Source organism: Gobius niger (assembly GCF_951799975.1).
Source record: "Gobius niger genome assembly, chromosome: 4".
Lineage (NCBI taxonomy): Eukaryota > Metazoa > Chordata > Actinopteri > Gobiiformes > Gobiidae > Gobius > Gobius niger.
In genome coordinates, this window is record NC_136855.1 from 12942121 (window position 1) to 12960966 (window position 18846).

The 18846-nt window shown below is 41.4% G+C and overlaps 1 protein-coding gene across 1 annotated transcript in view; it reads left to right on the forward strand.

Moving 5' to 3' along the window:
- Nucleotides 1-18846, forward strand: part of fbn1 (fibrillin 1) — an 88138-nt gene that overhangs the window by 25645 nt on the left and 43647 nt on the right. The window contains exons 8-24 of the mRNA XM_079555138.1: nucleotides 2218-2343; nucleotides 3858-3983; nucleotides 7845-7997; nucleotides 8683-8958; nucleotides 9072-9227; nucleotides 9701-9820; nucleotides 11174-11299; nucleotides 11629-11751; nucleotides 13433-13555; nucleotides 14006-14158; nucleotides 14523-14576; nucleotides 14658-14783; nucleotides 15312-15437; nucleotides 16945-17064; nucleotides 17247-17384; nucleotides 17474-17524; nucleotides 17798-17923. Coding sequence (XP_079411264.1) covers nucleotides 2218-2343; nucleotides 3858-3983; nucleotides 7845-7997; nucleotides 8683-8958; nucleotides 9072-9227; nucleotides 9701-9820; nucleotides 11174-11299; nucleotides 11629-11751; nucleotides 13433-13555; nucleotides 14006-14158; nucleotides 14523-14576; nucleotides 14658-14783; nucleotides 15312-15437; nucleotides 16945-17064; nucleotides 17247-17384; nucleotides 17474-17524; nucleotides 17798-17923 — 2223 coding nt within the window. The remainder of the gene's footprint in view (nucleotides 1-2217; nucleotides 2344-3857; nucleotides 3984-7844; nucleotides 7998-8682; nucleotides 8959-9071; nucleotides 9228-9700; nucleotides 9821-11173; nucleotides 11300-11628; nucleotides 11752-13432; nucleotides 13556-14005; nucleotides 14159-14522; nucleotides 14577-14657; nucleotides 14784-15311; nucleotides 15438-16944; nucleotides 17065-17246; nucleotides 17385-17473; nucleotides 17525-17797; nucleotides 17924-18846) is intronic.

Genomic DNA, 18846 nt, shown 5'->3' on the forward strand with positions numbered 1-18846 from the left:
TTTCCCCAACCACCCAAAACATGTAAACTATAAAAAGCTGCAACAATAGACGCAAGAACTGACGTGAAGTGTTGGCAATTTATGCACTGAAATCATTATCCAATCCCATCCGCTTTATTTGCGTAGCACATTTAAACAACCAAACGTTTCCAAAGTGCTGAACATGAGATCATAGAAACATAAAGGGTGTTTTGATTTATCACAGAATAAAGTGTGTTGACAAAATAAAAGCACGACACGCTCAGAATTTGAAAAAGATAAAAATCAGTTTAATTTGAGCTAAAAGACGAAGATGATCAAAGCTGGATTTAACCTGCTTGTCGAGTTTAAGAGGGAGGAGGTACAGTGTAAAAAGAACAGGGCCAAGAATTGAACCCTGGGGGACTCCACAGAACAAGTAAAACTGTCTGAACTTGAGAAACTTAATGCAGCACCACCCCGTGACACCAGCAGGTGAGGGGGGCGAGCGTTCTGAGCTGTAGGATTACTCAAATATGCACCAATGACACAAAACAACATTCCTGTGATGATGCTGTTTCTAATTTCCAAATGTTAATCCAATCATTTTCTAAACTCTGCCAGTCCCGTCTGTACCAGCTGTGCTCCCGCCCCGCGCCTCTCTCCTCTGGATTAGGGGGTAATTGGTTTAAACGGTGGCGGGTGGCAGTGCCTCCTGTGTGAGTGTGGAATGCCCCCGGGACGCCCCTCTGTGCCGGGGCTGTCAGAGGAGCTGTCACGGGTCAGTGCTGGAGGTGGGACAGCCCAGTGTCAGTCTGCTCCTGTCCCAGCAGAGAGCAGCCCCTCGGTGGGATGTCCTGAGAATGAGGGCTCACAGGAACAGGGTGTACTCGCCTTGAGGGATTGGCGAGGCGTCAGATGTCGGACTGGAATTGAGTGTACTTTTTAATACAACAAGAGCATATTGGATACAGATCTCTGTTATTCAAATGAAATCAAGCTACAAGGACCATTAAGTGCTCCCAAACCTGTGAAACTACCAACACTATTACACTATTGACACTATTATTTAATCTGTGTTGGTTCTGAAATTCATGTTGATGTGATAATAAAAAAAAATCTTTAACTCTGTAGCAGTTATTCTACAGCACATTAAAAGCATAGTAACTGGATGGAGAAATGTGTAATTATAATTGCATGATAATTACTTGTGGAAACATCTGTCATTTTACTTTTGTAGAAATACCATTAATCATAACACTGACCCAAATATGAAGAGCGTCAATTAGGAGGAAACATGGTTAGTATTTCTTGGTAATAATTTGGAAAGTTTGGAAACAGGCTGTAAAATACATTTATCCTTTATTATTCTAGGGTTCATGCTATTTCCATCTTATTATAGTTTGACATGTCTTACTTTAGAAATAAGTTTTAATATGAACCAACTGTTTCATCCATCCTAGAATGAGAAAAAAAAATTCTGGCCCAGTGTTGATTCTCATTGATAGACTGTTGTTTCTCATTGTCCAGCAGGGAACATTTCCTTTTGTTTGTTCTGTTTGCGTTGATCTGATGCACCACATTTCATCCCAAACAAGCTAGAAACTGTCACAAGATAGTGGACTGTAATAATCTTTAATACTCTATGTCAAAGTCCTTATCGATTCAAAGATCAAATGGGGCCCCCCTATCACTGACAATTGATTCAATTCAGAGGAAGGTGTGATGTTTTACACCTTAAAATTGGATTTAATGCTGAGGATTTAATTTAAGGCTAAACACTGATGACTGATTGAGCAAAAAATCATTTTTCAATGTACTTGTGTTGAAGACAAGCTTTGTGGGCCCCCCTGCAATGATTCTGAGGTCCCCTAAGGAGCTCCAGACCCTACCCTTGTAACCACTCTATGCTACATACATTATTCATCAGCCAGAGTCTAGAGTCTGGGTTGTTTAAGAGTTGAAAGAGCTCCTTGGATATTTGCTACGATGGAACAGAACACTCCTGAATGACTGAGAGCTCAAACATGTAGAGTTTCATTGTTATGGAGAGTATATGCATGTGACATATATTACATATACACGCACATTATAGCGTGATAAAGTGCATGTATATGTAACATTTAGCAGAACATTTGTAGCAGTTTGACGAGACATTTTCAATCTCTTTAACAGTAATGTATTCAGTTTTAATGTGTAAACCTTATTATGAAGTGAACAGTAAGTGCAGCCCGTTTGTGCTCTTTTGTGTGTGAACAGATGTGGACGAGTGCCAGGCCATTCCCGGCCTCTGTCAGGGGGGAAACTGCATCAACACGGTGGGGTCTTTTGAATGCAAATGCCCCGCCGGTCACAAGTTCAACGAAATCACCCAGAAATGCGACGGTAAGATCCACCGCAAACCACAATCTGACATCCCAAAACACGCCTGACATCGAGTGTGGGGAGCAATGACAAGGCAAAGTCAACAGGTTTCATATAAAGAGGGTTTAATGAATGGGGAAAAGTTGAGCAGGAAACCACATCCGTCGAGCTGTGGCGTGGTTAGCGTCACCTCGGTCTGATGGAGGGGTTCAAGGAACAGACCACACGTGTGCCACTATGCCCTTTACTTACATGAACTTCAGACAAAACCAGCTTTCCGCTTTCTGTCGGGATCGAGGACTTCAATGAGAGGCAGAACATAATCAGTTACATTTACTCAAGTACACGTGTTTGAGTAACTATTTGTACTTCCTCAGGTAGTTTAATCTCACAGTAACATTACTATTGCTTGACTAAACAGTGGGTTTCTCTTTACACCACAGCAAACCTGTGTGTGACAAAGGCTTCATGTTGACACGAAAATGAATCAAAGTATAATTGATTTAAACTTTAATTGATTTTTACATTACTACTAAATGAGTCAATATCAGGGCTTCTCTACCCACCTCTGACTTCCACTCTGACTTCCTTCTTGCATATCTAATCTAGATAATCCTCATAATGTAGATTAAAAAGTGGGCATGGAGTCATTCTGTAAAAACATTTTAATGCAACCAGTGTTCATTTTGTCAACTAAAATATTTTGTCATAATTTTAGTCAGTGTATTTTTTTGACCGACTAAAATGGGACTAAAACTAAATTAAAAGTCGTTTATGATACTCAAACTATGGCTAAAATGTCCAGATATTTCCATCGACTAAATAAAAATGAAAAGAAGAGACAAAAATTATCCAAACTTCCAACAACAGTGCGAAAGAGCCCTTAAATAATTTACATTCACTGCAAAGGAACAGCTCTGAGCTTTGTGCATGTGGGAGAACAAACATTGATTAAATACCATGATTAAATATGATTATAATAAATATCATAAATTGAATTAGTGTTACATTTACTTGACAAAATTTACATGCAATCTAAAACTAGACTGAAATTGAAGAAATTAAAAAGACAAAGCCTAGGACTTAATTAAAATATGTCAAAGAATTAATAATGGATGCAACACTACATATCCCACTTTTATCACATAAAATCATTTAGCCATTAATCTTATTCAGATCAGATTTTGCAGTTTTCAATGTGGATCTCTATTACCACTTACATTTCAAATTCCAAAAAAGCAAGGTTCAAAATATGAAAGCAGACTGTAGAAGGGATATGAAATCTCTGGACTAATTTATGGGAAACTTTTTAATACAGATGTCAATGAGGTGTGTGTGGTTTGAAATTGAAAATCCTGTGACAATGCCCTGTTTCCTTTGAAGCTGCCAAACAGTGGGTTTAATTGTCTTTGCAGACGTCCTTGGTTGGTGAGTTTAACTGATTGCCTGTCTTGTTTTAAGAGGCAGATTTTGACTCTCAGATTAACGGGATGTCCCCATCTCTCTCCTTCTCTCTCCTTCTCTCTCCTCTGCAGACTTGGACGAGTGCTCGAACATCCCGGGACTCTGCGGTGTGGGCGAATGTTCCAACACTGTCGGCAGCTACTTCTGCAAATGTCCTCAGGGCTACTACACCTCTGCGGATGGGTCCAGGTGTCTAGGTGAGCCATCAATCAAAGTCAATGGAGCGCACGGCACGGTCCACTCTCTCATTTTAAACATATGCGGAATCGATTATGTGTGCTGAAATATGAGAGTGATTTGATTTATGGACTTCATATTATGAATCATGGCAAACTAAAGTCTGGTCCAGTTGCAGGAGGGAGTAGGACATGGGGTGCGCACTGGGCAAATAGAGACGTACGTTTGTGGATCTTTGCTCGTGGGATTGTTTTCTCTTGTCTGGTGCCTTGTATGTAGAACCCTGGATTTGGCCTTTGAATTTAGTTAATCCAATGCTCTGTTGGCTTTCTGTTTGGACAATTGGCAGTGAGTGGGCTTGATAATCAAAATACAATATGCAACTTATATACCATGTAAACTGTTATTTTGATTGTGAATACACCAGCAATTTAAATGCAACATCAATTAAAACTGATAATGAAAATCAGGAAGTGAAACTACTGGATATTTTGTTGAACCTGTAATAGATCAATATTGCATTTTAACCCACAAAGTGTAAGATAGTGATAAAGATGTGTTTGAGGTTATTACCAGATACCTGCAAAAAGCGCAATACCCCCTCTTTGAAAATGTCTTCATCCCCCATACAAAGAACTATAGCTATAGACCTTACTGTATAGGTCATTCTAATTGCAGTGTCCTGTTTTTTTTTACTTATGTCTTGCTCAAAAACACAACAAAACTGCATTATGTCAGAGCATCAAACCCTCAACCCTGCGGTTAGCGGGCAACAAGATGAACCATACTCACTCCATATGTGTGACTGCAGAAACTACGCATTCTTTGATGCTTGACCCTTCAACAAATTGAGCCGAGGACGTATATACTGCTTTGATTGCAATGAATTCCCCTAATATATTCACAACATGCCATTTCTATGGACGCAGTGAGAGGCAAAAATCAAAGCCATGTTGTTGTTTATGTGAAGTCTAAAACGGCATTACATTTTCCAGACTTTGGTTTTCGCTTTCACTCCTGGCGCTAAAACAAAGCGCAGGTTCCAGTCGGCAGAATTTAGGTCAGCGCCCCGCTATTGTTTGTTTTTCCACGACAATCAGATGCCTTTGCTTTGGACCAAATGGTAATCACAGAAATTTAAGGAGGCTGATCAGGTTAACTAAGGCTAATTACGATTCATTAAGATTGATAAGGTCACACAGTCCACCTTCCGGAACCTTTGTGCCATTTTCCAACCTGAATGTTGACTTGATGCTGTCCAAAAAAAACTCCTTCGTCTTAGAAAAGACATAGTTGTTATAGTTTGCTGAATGTGAAAGCTTCTTTTCACTGTTTTTAATGTGTCATCCCATCTACTCACTGCAGTGGGTGCCAATTCAAAATCATGGCTCGCCCAGTCTCTCATTCCTTAGAGTCTTTTGTGTGCGTAGAAATTATTTCAGAGTATCTTCTAAACTGCAGGTTTGTTTCCGGTGATCAGTATATAGTTGCAATTTTTCTTACCCACAGTAACTTCTGTTGTTAGTGATGATTTTTCAAAAGCCATTAAAAAAAAAGTTTGGGCCATTAACATCAAACTTTCCCATTGCATGATTTATCGATGCATCAACATGCTCCAAAACAAGAACAACATATCCAACCACACCCAGGCAAATCACCAGAAAGCATGACAAATCCCTCACGTTTTGCTCAATTTGACCCAAAACAGACTTTGGGAGAAGAATTTGGGTCAGCGAGGATCATTAGTAATACACCCACATATTCACATGTGCGTGCTCTGTCTACCCCCCAGAAGAGGATGTTTGTGAGAGAGGAATGTCTGAGGATTTAGCTCCAGAAATCTGTGTTTCCATCCAGCAAATCATTCGCACAGTTCTGCAGGGAGGCTGTTGTTTTATGGTTAAGTAGGATGTGTACTGTTTGTGCTTCATGGTGAAAGAAGATTGTCGGGATTCCAAGCACATGCCAAAGAAATGAGTCCGAAAAGACAGACAGGGCATAGAATTTACCTTGAACTAATCGATCACAATCCGCATGGACAATCATATGGACATTGATGGCCTCTGTTATTTTCAATCGCTAGGTAAATGTTATTAATGTGAATGTTTTTAGTGAACATCTGGCATTTGTGTCTCTGGCCAGAAAACCACAATTGCAATTTCCCTGCCTCCGGGTCGGAGTCACCAATACTAATGAAGCTAACAGGCTAACGGGCAAAGCTAACTGCGGGTCAGCGCCACTTAAACAGTATTTACAGCCAGAAAAAATGATCTCCATTGTGTATTTGGATGTAGAATATCCCTCTCTCCCTTGGTCTTTTTTGTCAGCGTAGTATTTACTCTCACGGACAATTAATGAGTAAAAAAACGCAACATGCTACGACACCTGCAGAGTCTTATGGGCTCTTGGGGCACGAGTTACTTAGTACTGCTTTAAGTGACTTGAACTTACAATTAGTTGTGTCCTTTTTTCCATTACGTAATATTACCTAGATTACTGCCTACAGGAATAAAGCAATTTTCTTGCCCCATTGCCAGACAAACTGATCCAAAATAAGGTGCAATGTGTTGAAAAGAGTCAAAAACATCTCGGAACAATTAAAAATGATCTATGTCAAATGCCCGACTAAATCTAAAAACAACTCAAATATACAATATTATGTTTGAGTCATTTGAACAAATCAACTTTTCCTTTTGAGTATAGTTTGCTCAAACAATAGCTTATTTACCTAAAGCTTAACTGCTTAACCCCCACCTTAACCAAGTGCATTTTCTCCAGCTCAGCTTTACCCAAATCCGTTGTAACGCCTCATTTGAAAGCTAAGACCTACAAAACTCATCTAAATGGATCTTTTTGCCAATTTTTTGTGGCATCACTTTAACGATACTTTTCTGTTGCTTTTTTTTTTTTGCATTTCGCCATACATTTTTGTCACTTTTCTGTCGTTTAATTGTCCTTTTTGTCACTTTTTCATTGCGTTTTTGTCGCTCTTTTGTTGCATTTTCATCCTCATTTTCGTCTCCTTTTTGTTGCTATTTTGACGTTTTGCTCAAGAAGCTTTTAGATTCGGGTGAAGCCAAACTGGAGAAAATATGCTGGGTTCAGTTGGGGGTTAAGAGGTTAAAGTGGTAATAATGATCAGTTTTGTAATAGTGAAGTGCAACATTCCCACAGTTTTATGAGACGACCAAATTCTGCAGTGTACAGTGGGAATTTTTTCCTAATACATTTTTTTGGTATGCTTTTGAGGAAGTTAAAATAGGCCTCTGTTTGGAGGACGTGTTGACCTCTGTTTGCTCTCCAAACTTATCAGCATTATTTATTATTGTCATGTGTCAACCCCCACGCTTAAGCCACATAATAATTGATCTAACCGAGCTGCCATTAGTGTCACCACATGGCTTTGCTCAATGAACCGAGTGTGAAATTAGACATGAAATATTTAAGATAGTGATCGTGTTCTCCATCAGTCACACTCGGAGACGGTGCCAAAAACTGCAGGATGTAGCTTTGACTCAGGAAACAGGAAGTTATGGTTATCAGAAAACATGGCATTTATTAGAGGTATGAATATAACATGGGTTCATTGTGTGTTGCTGAAGATTTTTGCTGGAATGCACTGTATTTGTTGTTTATTTTGAGCTCAGACTTCATGTAGTCTGCTTTCTAAATGGATAATTATTTACAGAGCTATCAAAAAACACATTACAATAGTACCATGGAAACCAATATTGGGTGCAAACAGGTTTAGCTCAAATCTAGACACAAACAGGTCACGCTTATGAAATATCTATGAAAACAGTATAAATACCCTCGATTTAAGAGCAAGTTTTTATATGTAGTAACTCACAGTACTGACAGTCTTATATCTTGTCCCACAGATGCTCGCGGAGGATACTGTTTTGCCAGTGTTTTGAACGGACGGTGTGCCAACCAGAACTCGCAGGTGCTGACCAAAGTGCAGTGCTGCTGTGACAGTGGGCGCTGCTGGTCCGACGGCACCACGCCCGAAATGTGCCCCATCCGAGGATCAGGTGGGTCAAACTGTCGAGGCATGAACTGAGCATGAACCGGGACTGACTGTGATGAGTTAGTCTCTCTCTCTCAAACTGTGGAATACTGTATTCTGTATACTGTAATATGTATGTCCCACTGATGGTACTTAAGCCAATGTAGTAGTAGTTCAATAGAGCTAATTTCATCATCTCTATTTGAGCATCCTCTTTATTTGAGCAGTTGGGTTTTTCAAGCAAGATAGGAAGTAAAAAATGCTGCTGTTTACATTCAATGTTTTATATTAAACCAGTAACGAGCAGATAGTTGAGAACTATTAGATACAAGCCCTCATAAGTGCATATAATATGCATAATGCATAATACATAAAATTTACTCCTTCAGTCATTCTTAAAGCCACACCGTGTAATATTTCACCCAATAAATAGAATGAAGTAGAAGAATTTATTCTATTTCCAACACTTTTTATTGAAAATTACTCTCCTATGGCTTGACTGTAACTTGTGTCTCCAGCTCGTCTCCATGGAGCTATTGACAAAAGGCATCCAAATAGTAGATTTAAATATGTTCCAAATCCATTCCTTCATTATCTGTGTCGAAATGGTCATTAGGAGCATGTTTTGAATGGTACAGTAGATTCCAAAATGTTACGCAGGAAAAACATTTTACTAACTGGTTGTAATCTTGTGTTTGCAACTTCCACAGAGGAGTATCAGAAATTGTGCCTGCAGCTCCCCGACGGAACAGGTGGGGTCGTACCAGGCCGGGTACCAGGAGGCCCAGACTACCCCGGGGTCTACCCTTATCCATACCCGGGAGGACAGACTCCAGTGGGGCCTGGTCAGATTCCAGTGGGGCCTGGACAGACTCCAGTGGGGCCTGGACAGTATCCGGTGGGACCTGGACAAATCCCAATCCAAGTCCCCATCCCAGGGGGCCAGTACCCCCAGTACCCAAACCTACCTCTGCAGCCTCCGCCAGGTACGGTTTACAAGAAACATAACATTTTTATTTTTCATTCCCACTATCTGATAACTCCGTGTGAATCGAATGTCATACATTCACTGTTGACAGTGGGTTTACATTTTCTTTAGGGCCTGTGATAATCCAGACGCAGAACATCACCAACATGTGCCAGGCCTACAGGAACCTCTGTCTGAACGGCAGGTGTATCCCAGTGCCCAGCGCCCTCGGCTACAGGTGCGAGTGTAACATGGGCTTCAGACTGGACGGTCGAGGAGAGTGCATCGGTGAGTCTCAATACAGCCATACTGTATCATATTTCACCCAGTAAATAGAAGAAAATAAAATCATTGTATGCGTTCATATCAATATAACAAAAAGGTGTAAATGTTTAAACAACTGCAACAATTTTACACCTTTGTTGTTATACACGTAATACAAATACTATGACACCAACTAATAATAAGTGTTTTTGACTCAAACTTGGTATTGTCAATGTCTGTTTTGGTGATTATTGGTTTCACTCAAAAGGAGCCAAACTTTTTACAAGTTGCACTTTTGAAACGTTTTACTGAAAGTCAGACTGATTTGAATTTAATTTCTAACTTCTGGAAACTCGAGCACATCATCCCAGCCTCAGTAGCTAGAAAGTTTTATTCAAAGCTTCTCATTTTGACTGTCCATACGGATAATGATATATATTTTGGCTCACCTCGGCTCAGATTTTGTGCCCTGTCTAAAAGTTTCTACTGTTTTTCAGACGACGATGAGTGTGAGAGGAGCCCTTGCGTTCACGGAGAGTGTGTGAACACGCCCGGATCCTACATCTGTCAGTGTCCCGCTGGGTTTCAGACCACCGCCACCAGGACCGAGTGCAGAGGTACAACTTCATTCAAACTTTCAATTACATATACGCGTCATGTACAGGGCCGTAGCCAGGATTTAAAAAACAGTGAGGTCCGGATAATTCTTTAAACCGGGGGGTCTGGGGGTCCTCCCCCAGGAATTTTTTAAAGATTCAGATATAATTTCCTGTATTTTAAGTGATCAAAAACACTTTTGTCTCATCCTTGAGCCATTTTCAAAAATTGCTTTTTGTTGCACCGTTTGGGACCAGGAGCCTGAGTGAATGTGTGAGTGAGTGGATGGTGGTCGGACATGCAGATGGTGCAGACTGGCCTCGCTTCCATCAGTCTGCCCATGAAGTGTTAGGTGACGAGTCACGTACCCCATACTTTGACATGATGAATATCACAAAACAAAATATCTATTTAATATCTATTTCATCCATTATTACTGTGAAGCAGGTTTTCCAAACAGTTTTACTCGCCTGAGTGAGAGGCAATAAGAATGTCCTAAATAAATACTGAAATATTAAATGAAAATCATTTTGAAAACGAGGCTGTGGGTGTGAATGGGTAAAGCTGAGGGTTTTGCTTTGGCTCATTCTGAACATCAGACTCTGCGCTCTGGCCCCGCCCCCTCTGCGTCGCCCTCACTGTCAAACCACTGGAGCTACAAAGGTGAATGCGCTGGTTTAAGCTCTCATTAAAGCGAAGATCATTTACACGCAGGACAATCTTTGCATGAGACAGAAACAAAGTGAGCAGCAGAGGAGGAGGCAATGATGAGGCTCAGACGCTTCTCCTTCTCCTCTCGCTCCTCAGATCAGAATGAGGAAAACTCCTGTTGTAAATCGAGGTCACCGTGACGGTGCGCGCACTGGCTCCTCTCTCTTTATGACAGAGAGTAAAGAAATTGCATCTCAATCAAACTTTGGCGCGGTTCATGCTAAAGGCGCTGCTGTTGTAGTGAGGCTGACGCACAGCCGCGCCCCCGCCTCCGCGGAGTTTTACGCACTCGGGTCCAAAGCGGCTCCGGTTTCAGAGTGGACACGTTTAGGTTCAGAAGCTCATCCACGTCTGAATTAGAGGCTCTTCCGCCTGTAGAAGCGCGTGTTTACAACATTCATTTGCGCAGGATTCAATGTGTAAAAAAAAAAAAAAAAAAAAGCTAAAATTTTACCGAGGTCCGGACCTCGGTGACCTCAATGGTAGATACGGCCATGGTCATGTATATATTCATAATCAGTGCATATGGTTCGTCTTTTCCGGTTTTGTGCATTCCTGATTTTCACAGTGTAAATCCCAGTCATGTGTAGGAATATAACATTACATGTATTTTATTGCCCTGATGCTGAGACAGGAAATGCTTACCGCTGTTTGTTTGCCAGATCTGGACGAGTGCGTGGCAAATGGTCGTATCTGCAACAACGGGCGCTGTGTGAACACTGAGGGGAGCTTCCACTGTGTCTGCAACGCTGGCTTTGAGATCTCTGCAGACGGCAAGAACTGTCAAGGTCTGTCAAAGGTTTAAATTACACAGATTCTTTGTTTTTTGTTAGCATATTGCAATGTTGCTCATATAGAAGCAGCTGGCCTAAGTTCATAGTTTATGCTCCAAAAGGATATTTCAGAAATTGAGTTGTTTTAGTAGACTCACAATATCTATGGAGATGCCCTTTGTCACCTGATCATGTTAAAGCTCAAATAACATCCACACAAAGCATTTCTTGCTATTACCCAGCAGTTATTCCAATCCATGTACTTTCTGATGGACAAACAACAATGTTTCGTGTGCACAGAAATTAGCGCTAAACTGCTTTTTCGTTGTTTTCCTCCTCCACAGACCAGGATGAGTGCCTGATCAGAAACATGTGCTTGAACGGGCTGTGTATAAACGAAGATGGGAGCTTCAAGTGCATCTGTAAACCTGGGTACCTGCTGGACACGAGCGGGCGCATGTGTGTAGGTGCGTCTCTCCACACATAATAAGATATACAGCCGGTGGAGGGGCGGAGAAGATGCCTACTGTATGTGCGCACCCTTGGTTAAAATAAACTTCCAACGCCACTGTCAAACTAGTGGTCCTGTAAGTGGCTAACTTGAAATCTCAGATAGTTATTTCTCATATTGAAACAAACCATAACATAATCCCAAGTGCCCCAAGTGTAGTTGCAAAGTTCTCACATACCTCTTCATTCCCCTGGTTGTGAAACATTGTCTCATCCTATACTGGTCTCCCCACACTTTATAGACCATATACAATTTTCACTGACTGCATCATCGCATTGGTTTCAGGCCAAGTGTTTCTCCTGACCTCTTTTCTCAGCTTGTAACGGCAATATACTCTCCGGCATGTAGCGAACACGCCTTTGCACTCCGGTTGAAAATCCCCCCAAAATTTGTTGGAAAACCCCCTGAGCGCCCTGGCAGAGCAGCTGTGCATGTGAGAAGAGGGGCCGTGCTAAAAACCACGGTCCCAACGCAGCCTGTGAGCTTAAGTGGAAAATGATTTGGCTGCCTAGTAAAAGTCTATGATGTAAAAATGTAATGTCAGAGTTACCTTGGAGCATGAAATCATTAATTGAGCTAAATTAATGGCTGTTTCACGTATTTAAAAAAACATAGCACTTCTTTGCCAACTTAGCCTCGGATACGTCGCCTTGATCTCAGACACTGGCCCCGTTTTGCGGTCCAAAACAAACAAACATGAGACTAGGGTGTGGAAACGTGTGCTGATGTATGCAGTCATTTGTGAAATAGGTTTTCTTAAGGGACTTGTGGTCTGAGTGTTTCTCTGAATCCTTCGACACAGTTAGACAAAACAAATCATTACTTCAACACTTTGCTCCGCGCCAACTGCACATTTTGGAGACAGAACGATACATAAAGAAGTATTCTTGTGAAAGGGTCATGCAAAATCGCCTTTTTTGAGCGGTCAGCCATGTTGTAACATTCCCTCACCAAAAACATATTTCCTTCATTCACGCAGGTTTAAGGCAGAACTAAGTAACTTATGCCCCCAGAGGTCACTGCAGGTGTCGTAGCATTTAGCGTTTTTTTTTACTCATTAATTGTCTGTGAGAGTAAATACTACGCTGACAGAAAAGACAAAGGTAGAGAGGGATATTGTACATTGTGTTACAACCCAATTTCACAATGGAGATGTTTTTTTACACTCAAACCTGGCTGTAAACACTGCTAAAGTGGCGCTAGCCCGCAGTTAGCTTTGCCCGTTAGCCTGTTAGCTTCTTCTTTGTGATTCCATTAGTGCGTATTGCGCTGCCGACCCAGAGGCGGGAAAGTTGCAAGGGTGGTTTTCTAGACAGGGACACCAGGGTAAGATGAAAGACCCCCCAATCATACCATTAACACTTGTATAACCCCCACATTGACTACGAAAAGGATTTGACAAGTTACTTAGTTCTGCTTTAAGGAAGCTAATCTTGTTTTGGTTGGTTGTTTGTTCTTATACTCTCTTTATACTCTCTTTGGTTTTGGATGTTCTTGTGAAAGTCCCTAAACTAGACCCTTTCTGAGCTGTTCAAAATATGCCATCAGTCTATACAGGTGTGGAAAAGCAGTTCATGGTAGTTCACGTTCTGCAGTAAAAGATGGTAAGACTTCTCGCCTCCCGCTCTGTGTTTCAGACATTGACGAGTGTGAGACTCCGGGGATGTGCATGAACGGACACTGTGTGAACACGGAGGGCTCCTTCCGGTGCGAGTGCATGGCGGGGATGGCAGTGGGCCTCGATGGACGCGTCTGTGTGGGTAAGATGCATTTGATTTGACAATGTACGAACACCTTTGGCCACTTTGTCAAATGATCATAGATAAACTGGAAACCTGTACAATCTGACCAGTTAGATATTACTACTTTGTAAAAAACAAACAAAAACAAAGAAACGTTGAAAGGTTCCTTGAAAGTGCGTGAATTTGACATTTGTTTTTGCTCTTTTACTTCTTCACCATCCTGTCGTAACCTAGAATTTCCTCCACTTTTCTCTATTGGCTCCATGTGATCATTGTGCATTCTGTGTTGAAAAGCTGTTGTTTGCATTAGTTTTGCCAGGATGAGATCAGCGGAGGCGAACGAATCAAAACCTTGGATATTCAACAGAAGAGCCATTTGTTTTTGCCAATGTTGTTTATCTAACTCAAATCCTGCCTTTTTCTAACCTCAAATCTCACATATTGTTTCTGTTTTGCCGTTTGAAACAGACACACACATGCGCAGCTCTTGTTACGGCGGGTACCGGCGTGGCCAGTGCATTCGACCGCTGTTTGGGGCAGTGACCAAGTCTGAATGCTGCTGTGCCAACCCGGAGTATGCCTACGGGGAGCCCTGCCAGCCCTGTCCTCCGCAGAGCTCTCGTAAGTTCTCCCCTCTCACAAAATCAAAAACAAATCTGTCAAAGATGTGAGTGGTCAATGGCATAATGGAAGAAAATTTAATGTGATTTAGCTTTTTACTGTAGGGCCGTGTTAGTGGTTAGTTCGGTCATGAGTTTGGTCAGCCACCTACTTATATTCTTCTGAAAGAGGTTAGCAATGATAATAATAAAGCAATGGTTTTATATAGGCTGTACATTGCTTTAGACTGCATTATTCATCACCGGAGCTGTTCCGCCCTCAAACTGCATTCATCACAATATCATCGATGTGCTAGAATGCCCTTTCGTGATGTATATACATTATATATATCACACCTTTTTTTTTCATTTTCACTCTGTTGCAGCTGAGTTCCTGGCTTTGTGTCCCAGCGGTGGTGGTATTACTGGAGATGGGAGAGGTAACATTACGAAATAAGACTGATCATTTTAATGGGTATATGATATTACATTTTTTGCTATTTTTTTGTTTTGTTTTCCAGATATTAATGAATGCGCACTGGATCCTGACCTCTGCCAGAACGGAGTGTGTGAGAACATGCTGAGGACATACATGTGCACGTGCAATGAAGGCTTTGAGGTCGATCAGACTGGAAAAAACTGCATTGGTGAGTTGTTTTGAACTCATAACAGGTTTACCTCAACTAGATGCTGATTTGAGCAGGTATCAATATGTTGTATGGCCAAGAATCTGCAGCTCGTTCCACCTGAAAATGTTGGCTAAAAGCCCTAATTAAATTGATAATTCTGTGCATATAATTATTACTGTAGAACATTTTGATCTTTATCTGAAGGAATATTTTGTGCTGAAAATTACATTATATTTTTACAATCAAATACAAAGATACCATGGAAATTGTATAAGAGACAGACATTGTACAAATCGTGTGACATTTTAGTATAACTGATTCAATTGTTACTTGATTATCTGCTGATAAAAGAGACAGTGTGGTGTAACATGAGAGAACACAGTACATCAGTACAAAATTCTGTTGGGGCTACTTTGTGTCAGTAGCTTTAGACTTTAGAGCGTATTTATGTTTTTGGCTTGTCGTCTTTTGGGTTTGTCCTGTGTTTAAAACTGCCACAGAAATGTTGTTCTCATCTGTTACGACACTTGTTCTCTTGTCCCTCAGATATCGATGAGTGTCTCATGAATAGACGCCTCTGCGAGAACGGCCACTGCAGGAACACTCCGGGCAGCTTCACCTGTCAGTGCCACAAAGGATTCCAGTTTGACCCCACAACCGACGTGTGCGAAGGTCAGAACCGTTTATAAATATTCACAACTGAAGGAGGCAAAATCACTAGGGTGGACAAGATATGTTTGTTAAGATATGATTATCTATAGAAACTAGGGGTGTAACGGTACGCTAAAATTGTATTCGGTTCGGTTCACGGTTTTGGAGGGCTCGGTTCGGTTAATTTTCGGTACAAATAAATAAGAACTAAATAATTTTTTCTTTTGAAAAGGTGCCAATACACAATAGAATTCTTGCATAAAATAAATAAAAGCGACCCCCTGTGTGAGGACCACTAACCGCTAAGCCACTGGGATTTAGGACTACTACTAGTCTATTTCCCTTTTTAAAATAGTAAATGGCAAATGGTCCCATTCTCTCACCTCTGGTCCCTGACCCACAGATTGGGAACCGCTGATTTAAAACTACCTGAAACCTGCTCCTGACTGTTGTCTCTGTCTTACCGCTGAGAATTAGCCTGTGAGTCGCCCAACCCCTTTTAGACTGTGCACATTCATAGAACCAGAGTTACTGTAAGTAACTGCGCTCATGAGAACCATGTGGATTCAACTCAACAAAAAGGGCACGGAGAACGGCTTTTTACTCTCGTCCATTCGCCAAACTACTGTCCGGATACTCTAGACTCAACAGACACAATAAGAAGAGAGTTTAAATGAGAGTGAGGCCCAGAGTCCGCGCAGAGAAAACAGGAGAGCAGCGCCCGGACACGAGTGACGTGATGCAGCCGCAGAGGAGCCGCGCATGAGGCGAAACGAGCACCGGGAAACAGACGGCCGAGCGGGGACACGAGCGGAGAAGCACTCGCGCTTTGGAAGAGACAGGGGGAAGGCGGTCAGTCTCTCCTGCTCATTCACTTCACCAGACTACTCCGTTTTGGTGTTATATGTGGCGAAGTAGGCGGAGAGTGAGTGCGCGCTGTAAGAGCCTGTCCCCGTAACAACGCGTTGATTGATCAGTGAAGCAACACTACGCACCTTGCGTAGTTTGCGTATAGGAAGAACCGGCTCTGAGCGCTGGTATAACTTTTTGGCTGAAGTGCGGACGTGATGGGATATTGTAGCGAGGCTCAAGACTTTTAATCAAATACTTAAAGCCAGCGCCTTCAACGACTGCAGTTTCTCTCAGCTACTCATGCAGCTTCAATAGCATCCGTGCGGAAACTCGCGTAGGAACTTTGTTCCGCGGCACTTGATATGACGTTAATAATAAACTTTATTTAATGAAAATAATACACCGAAACGGTACGCAAGTGGACCGAACCGCACAGGCCGAACCGAAGCGGTTCAATACATCCCCGTGAACCGTTACACCCCTAATAGAAACTACAGTTTATTTTTAACCACACACTCTATAAATGGTTTTCGCAGTGATAAATAGCCCAAATATAGGAATAAAGTCCTCCAATGGACATCTGAGTGCATAATATCAAAAGAAGCAGGGAGCAACTAAGTGTAAATACACCTGGGCTATTAGAAAATGAGCTTAGTAAAGTACTTCTTTCTATCAGATGTGGACGAGTGTAAATCCAGCCCTTGCATCAATGGAGACTGTGTGAACAGCATGGGCTCCTTCGTCTGCCTGTGTTCTGTGGGCAGTTCCCTGGACAACACCAAGCTGGAGTGCATAGGTATTGTAATTAATGTACTTCTGTTACTATTTTGCCTCTTCTCTTTATAAACTGCTTCATTTGACTTTGACCTCTGCATCATTTTCTCTTCCTCTAAGAAAATGACAACAACTGCAAGACAGATGAAACATGAAACATATTCTATATATATATTTTGAAAAGCACTTTTTGTTTTCTTCCAGAGACGACGAAAAGCACCTGCTGGCTGAAAATCATCAACAATCGCTGTGAGGTGAACATCAACGGAGCCACACTCAAGTCCCACTGCTGCTCGACGCTCGGAGAGGCCTGGGGCAGCCCCTGCGCCAAATGTGAAAAAGGTCGGAAAGACTAAAATATACAAGAAAAATGATATTCTCTGTGCTAATGCAAACATAAGGTAATGATTTTGATTATATTGATATTACAGATCCGATCTGTGGAAAGGGTTACGCAAGAGTCAGAGGAAATAACTGTGAAGGTGAGTAAGCTACCATTCATCTCTCTTTAATGGGAAATAATAACTTTTTATAATAACATAATATATAACTAACACTTAAGTAGTAGGACAACAAATTGAAATTCATCCTCAAAGTTTAGCTTTAAAGAGATGTATTCATTGACATTTTTTATTAATGATTTCCCCTGAGTGAGAGGCAAAATTACATACTCCTCACTATCCCCTATTGAATTGTGCTGCAGATTAAAATGACCTGGTTGTTTTAGCTGTAATGAATATATGTTTTCATCGCAGACGTGGACGAGTGTCAGATATTCCCCGGCGTGTGCATCAACGGGAAGTGCGTGAACACTCAGGGCTCGTTCGTCTGTCAGTGTCCTCCAGGGATGACTGTGGACGTGAGCGGCAGGATGTGCATCGGTGGGTGGTCGTCTTATTGAGCTAACACTACAGTTTGGTAATTACAGTGTGGTAATTGGAGGATATATCCAGATAATTAGGTGGTAATAGGGATAGTTAACTGTACTCAGTGCTGTTTGTCTGGTTACTCTCATTTTATCGTGCTATTCAGCTCCACTAATGTGTAATGCATGCAAGCAGTGTCTTTTCTGGCGGTAGCTCGGCTGTGCTATATATGAGGGAAAAACTGCAATGATCAGTAATTGTCTTGTGTTGCAATAACAATACTATATTACAATATTTTACTCGACCGTTTCTACACAGACAATTAAATTTGAACTTCTGCCTCCTACTATATGGGTTAAGTCTGATAACCATCAGATACGTAATTCATGTCATTCATCAAGTTATTTTCAAAGTTCAGTGTCAGACAAGTTAATAAATGAACATATAAAGAGTAACAACTACAACCAAAGGACCTATATTTTTCAACACGGTGCATCTTCTTGTCTTCAGTCTCAAGGCTCTTTCCTCGGCTTTTGCTGCCAATAGTTTATTTGCACAAGGCAGCGGCTGGATAAAAATCTATAATTTGATTTTATGCGGAAAGAATATCCCTCTAATTTAGCGTTTTCTCCTTGGGCGTGACTCAGCTTTGACGCCTTTTGGTTTGAGCTTTTCGACTTTGTATTGTGGGAAAATCGCTCAGTCAACATTCGACATTTTTTTTACTACTTTACCACTAATTTGTGTACTCGTAGGTTTTTTTTGCCCCTTTTACTCGAATAATAACCTCAGGCTTCCTCTTTCCAGCTTTATGTAGTTGATTAGCTGTAACGTGTTGCTACTGCAGCTCTCTGTTTGTTGTGGTACAAATTGAATTCAGCAATTTGGGGATTAGACAAGGCTTTAAAGAATTTAAATGTTACGAAATGTTTACGTTA